General features: G+C 40.2%; 1 protein-coding gene across 1 annotated transcript in view; it reads right to left on the bottom strand.

The window, feature by feature from the left end:
• Positions 1–242: 242 nt before the first annotated feature.
• The window catches only part of LOC101862679 (Fanconi anemia group D2 protein), a 30,394-nt gene continuing 24,636 nt past the window's right edge, over positions 243–6,000 (bottom strand). The window contains exons 28-31 of the mRNA XM_005107615.3: positions 5,717–5,939; positions 3,843–4,197; positions 2,521–2,667; positions 243–594 (exon numbers count right to left, since the gene is read on the bottom strand). Of these exons, the coding sequence (XP_005107672.1) occupies positions 400–594; positions 2,521–2,667; positions 3,843–4,197; positions 5,717–5,939 (920 nt within the window). The 3' untranslated portion in view covers positions 243–399. The remainder of the gene's footprint in view (positions 595–2,520; positions 2,668–3,842; positions 4,198–5,716; positions 5,940–6,000) is intronic.

Genomic DNA, 6,000 nt, shown 5'->3' with positions numbered 1-6,000 from the left:
CAGAAAATAAAAGTTCAACAAACTGTCATGTTCATTTTGTCATTCCAATTCTTTATCTAAATTATCACAAGGCAAAAATCTTGGCTCTGCAGTGAGCTGTGTAACACTACAGCACCTTTCACTATTTGTCCAGATAAATATATTTTGCACCATGCAAAATTTGAAATTATCTGTTTTAGTAGGAGTTTTATGGCATTTGTAACACAATAAGGTCATATTAGCGCCGAAGATTAGAGGTGTTACATGAGAACAACAAACAAAATAGAAGGATTGATCAGGACTATAGATGTTTGATAGGAAATAAGGAGCAAACGCCACCAGAACACAAACTAATCACCCATTCATCCGATACAAAATTGTACTTTTTGGAGAGGTTCTAGAGTGTCACTTCCTGGGACATTAGAAAATTTCGCTGTAAGAACCACCGTCAGCATTTGTCTCTTGCTCCGGCACTTCTGCTTCAAGCTCCACCTCACTGTCACCATCCTCATCTTCGTCACCTTGATTCTCCTCTTCATTTTCATCAGCATCTTCATTTGCAGTTGTTTCCCCTGAGCTAGCGATAGAGCTCTGCTGCGTAAGGATTTCCTCGCCCTTGAAGCAGAATTAAGAACAAAAACATGCAGGATCTTGAGTTGAAACATGGCCTATAACTGACGATCAAGACTCTCATGGCCCTACTAATCATAAGCAATACATCAAGAAAGAAATGAAGCTGAAATATACATCTTTATACAGTTTTGACACACTTTTAAATTATTAAGGTACATGTAATTAACAGTAAAACTTTCTAGAGCAGTTCTCAAAGTCTATTGTTTTGTTAACTACAGGCTCATACACGTATATTATAACACAAGAACAAATATTTCCAACCTGTGAAGAGCTTTAACAGCCTGCCACCAATAGAGCAGTGGTGAGTTTTAGTTTTCTTATAAGCTAATGATTCTTTAATACAAAGCAACAAGGTATGTTTTTGGTACCGGTAACAATTCCTAGGGAAGAATGCTGCGCTCAATATGAATGACTGAAAAATTGTTTTACCCTGGAATTTATATTTTCATATTTATTATGAGTTACTTTATATAGGGTTGGCAAAGTCACCCAGCTAAGGGTTTACTATAGTGGGTCTATAAACCCTCATGATGAAATACTTTGTTCCGGGCTCACATTGGTCACGCAAGCTGTCAATTATGTGGTCTTGTTATGATTATAATCTTTACAGTAATGTCCACTCAAAATGAACACGGTTAATCCACAAACAGTGCTTCCACCAGCTGAAGCTGAAAAGTAAGGAAAATTCTGTGGGGGGTGTGGGGGCCCCCGAAGAAATTGAAACTTAGGGCTTTTAAAGGGTTAAAAATGGCATTTGAGAGCCTGTTTGAAGAGATTGCCTACAACCCATAACATTTATTTTTCACCAACATTTGGTCTTATTTGATTTCTTCACCTACATATCTTTCCATTGCTGGCAATGTTTAAAGCAGGTTCCCCTTCCGTTGCTACTATAATTCAATTAGTTTGTCATCGCACCATTGACAAGAAGGCAAACCTGGTAATAATGAATAGATATATATATATATGTATCTTCACAATACAAATATACAAATACCCAGCATATACCCTAATTTTCCTCAATTTTCACGTCTGAATGTCGCATGTCACAACCTCTTCGAATTATTCTTGATTTTAGTAGTTTTAGGACAAATTTCTTTCATCACAGCCCTTATCGCATTCGCGTGCCGTAGAATCTTCGCACTGATAATTTCTCTCGATCTAGACTATAAATTTGAAAAAAAAATTCTTTCTGACAGTAATTTTCTGTCTAAGATCACAAGTCAATTTACCGAGAGAATTACCGTAAATATCTGTAACGTATACAAGACGATACAAAGGCGAGTACGAATCTTTTGCTACGGAATTTCGGTAGTCCTACGCTGTCGCAGAATTTTACGAAGGGAGTCCATAATGATGAAGGAACAAGTACGGAACAGGCAGAAAGTACGGATTTCTGTAAAAATACGGAAGAGTGGAAGCACTGCACAAAACAGCAGAAAACTGAGAAAAAAAATATAATCCCCATTTTTTTCCCTTCTATTTGAGCAACCTCTCTAAACCAAATTCCTCGCCAAACCGAAGAAAATCAGGCAGCCTCGATCATTTCAGTTTTAGTAGACTCAGCTGCATATTTATACAATAGTGCTATTCCTAATGAATGGGATTTTTTAAAATAACAATCCCCTGCATGCCATTTTTGAATTAAAACAGGATTTCTCTTCCAGCAACAGACATCTATTCTTTGTAAAAAAAAAATAATACCTCTTTGTTCAAAACTGGGTTAGAGTTTACAAAAAAACAACAACAGATTATCAACAGAAAACTCTTGTTAAAATTGAAGTACCAGCAACAGACACTGACTTCTATTATAGGGCAGATGTCTTTGATTTAAATGAATGTATTTGGTTTGGGTATTCTAGTTGAATGATTGCAATCACAAAAGACAAAACTGCAAACCATCCTCACCTTCAAGGTCCTGTTCTTCAGATTTCCCATCCAGAATGCGTCTTGGCAGTTGTTGAGCGTGAGCATGGCTTTCACCCGATACACAAACGCTTCCAGACTACGCTTCAACATGGGCACCTGGTTAATCAAAGCCACATCCTTGTTGATCTGAAACAGACAAGGAGCAGCATAAGCTGACGAAGACAGAGCTGAGCCACTGGTCTCACTGGATCAACAAGACATGGGTCACATTTCACCAGGACCATGTCAAAATAACAGACCATGAGAAGAAGAAAGAGAAGAAGAAGAAAACAGCACTAGAACACCCATCAAGTACTTGCAGCATAAGGACATGTATCTTAATATGTCTAAGGAAGTACATTTGCAGGCAAATGCATAGCCGACAATATGGGAGGAAGGAATTTTAAGATGGCTCAGATGTCACCATCTGGAATTTCTCCCGTGAAATCTAATAGATGTGGATCTGGGGAACTTATTTTGCTATTTCAAAGCATGTGTTAAATATCTCAGTTCCATTATAGTATTTCTTTCTTAGAGTATCAATATATTATGGGTATAAAAATAAATTATACAATATACATCCCAGCAAACATTGTGCTTGCAGTCATAGCAACAGTGTCAATTGATTATGGAATGAACAAATTAGAGTAGTTATACCACATATGCACTCTCAAAACTTTCTTGGTTCCCCCTTTGAAATTTCGCAAATCGGCACATATTTAAGAGAAAGAATTAGAATCCATGAGCTTATATATTTATACAACTTTGCAGTTTGAAGTAACTACGAAAAAATGATTCATATACATGAAAATGCCACTTGCTTATATAGCCATCAAGTGGAATCTAGTCAATTTTGACCAATTTATTATGACCCCTACATTTCCTTAATATGAAATGCGGAGAGAACCAAACCTTGGAGTACTCCCCAGGACGGAGCCACTGACTGAAGTGTCTTTAGGCCATTCCCAAAGGGGGGACATTTCTCGTTCAAGCACAGTAGAATTGTAAATGGGCTGACTCATCATGTCACGCTCACAACTGTGTCTGATCTACAACAGGGAACTGCTGCTTTTTCTTTCCTAATTTTTACTATTGTCATTTTTCCTCTACTTCTTTTGTATGTTTGTCACACTGTTGTGACCCGCTATTTCCGGGGTGCCTTGATAGTCGAAGCAGACCTCGTGCTGTTGAAGCTAGAGAGGTGAGCAGAGTAAGTCTGATTCCCTGTAAAGACTTCTCTGTTGACACCCACCCCTTGCCGCTCATATGACCTTATGCAGTTGCGAGCGCCGTAAAACCCTCTATTAAAAAAAAAAAAATACCTTGGAGTGTCCACACATATGGTGCAGCATGCGTGTACTCTGCTGCAACGACCTCAACAGTTTCTCCACCTCCTCATGGTGCCGTCGGAACGTCACATCCAGCAGGGGCATGCCCAGACGCAGGAAGATCTCCACGAACTGACGACCAAACTTGAGCGCTGCACTCAGATTGCCCCGGGCCGAGAACACTTTGATTAAGCTGACCGCCACATGGAGAACCTTGACCGCCATCATCCAGGACAACAGGCGATCTTCCTTCACCTGCTCCGAGTCGTTCTTTTTCAGAGCCGGGATTTGTTTGATGTGGCTGATGAGTTCAGTCAAGACAACTTTGTAGAAGGTGGAAAACGAGTGCCTGGAACAAAAGTGGGAGGTCAGGTTACTCATGAATGCTCAACACAGAAAATACACTCGTATCTGCCGGAACTACCACCTGCCTGAGACAATCGGTGGTACAAACAACAACTTTTCACAGCCTCTCTTGCATTTAAAAAAATATATATGTGTTACGATGAGGTGGAATCAAGCTCTTGTCAATTTTTGGGTAGGAAGAGTTATTGGTATCATCTTAAAGTTTGTTCATTTATTTTGCTTTGGATGAAAAAAAATATCCATTTATTTTTAATACAAGTTGAGATATTTGCGAATGAAGGAGGCGGGGGTCACCTGGTTTCAGAGGTAAAATTAGTGAAAAAATGGCTGCCAAAGTTTGGCTATTTCCTTTGCTTGAGAGTCCGTGGAAACTGAAAATTTACATTTGTTGTGCCTTTAATAAAAGTTTTTCAGTAAAATCCACACAGAAAAGTGTTATTTAATGAGCATAAAATGTGTTGAGCCAAAAAAAAAAATTAAATTAAAATTCACAAACCTACAGACAAATGCAAGTTTCTTCACTAAGATTACTTTGACGAGCGCCTGATTTCACCACGCTGCCTCAGATATGTGTTGTGAGTAGATGGGTGATCACACCGATCTTTACCCAGAAAAATGTCTGTTGTTATGGGGGCAGGGGATGTTTGCTGCTAGGGCAGGCAGGGAGGTGAGGCTCTCTCTGTTTTCTTTCCTTGCAGGCTAAGTAGACTCATAAATTAAATGTAGACTCCGTCAAGTTTTGCGTCTTCTTCCAAGGATTTTAGAAAAGCTTCATTACGTCAGTTTTACGATTACAGACATGACTAAGCTAAGTGTAGGCTACAAATTCAGGAACCATTGGCTTTTTCATCATTTTTTCTTATTATGGGCACAACACAATGACTGGTAAAAACTAAAGGTTTGTATGAGTAAAAGTAAGCACATTGACGCAATAGCTATCTTTTAGTGTTGGGAAAAAGTAAGACGGACAGAGAGAAACAAAAGAGGAATAGTAAAGAAGCAGGACCCATCAGCTGCACTCTAAAACCACCCAAACAAGGATCAGCAAGACGCAAGGATTAGCGGAACATAAGCTTCGGAAATATTCTTGCCGCGACAACAAATCATCGACCAGCTGTTCAGATATATTAAACCCAAAATTTTGAACATTATTTTGAGTTTCACTTTCTTAACACTTCTCACCCACGCAGCGCGCGCAACACTTATCTCCACGGACCAGGATACAGGTGCGGTACACGCTATATCACACGGGCGCCGATCGGCATCCCATTGGGGAAAAGGGACGGCTTCTTACTGTCGCCAATCGGCGTCCCGCGGGGGCAGTGTTAATCTATGGTATTGGTTGCATGTGCCGAGAAATATTTAGTCAAAATTCCAATTCAAAATATAGAGTAAAGCAAGCAAAGATACATAATGTAGGTATAACTGTTACAGTCGTGTTTTCTGGACTTGGAACAGTCGAACAGCTGGGTGACAAAATGTCTACTGTAGTCTTAGCCTACCTGTTCAGAGAAACAAATTCCTCCGCACAGCCATCCTTGTCCTCATTGGCCAGTTCCGCCAGGCCTTTGGTCGTGATCTCCTCCAGGGCGTCCAGTGGCTCGGAGCAGTACACAATGTACGTCTTGACCACCACTAACAGGAGCTCGTTGTGTTTGGCTCCCTTCAGACGCTCCCCGTCCGCCCCTCGCCACTCTCGCTTCAGGAATGCTTTGGCCTGTTTAGCTGTGAGAGACAGGCATGGTGAATCAGGCATGGGAAAACCACAGCCCATGGGACATATCCA

The sequence above is a fragment of the Aplysia californica genome, unplaced genomic scaffold (genome assembly GCF_000002075.1).
Source record: "Aplysia californica isolate F4 #8 unplaced genomic scaffold, AplCal3.0 scaffold00615, whole genome shotgun sequence".
Taxonomy (NCBI): Eukaryota; Metazoa; Mollusca; class Gastropoda; order Aplysiida; family Aplysiidae; genus Aplysia; species Aplysia californica.
The sequence above is the reverse complement of the archived record's forward strand: the minus strand, read 5'-3'. Positions and strand labels throughout refer to the sequence as shown.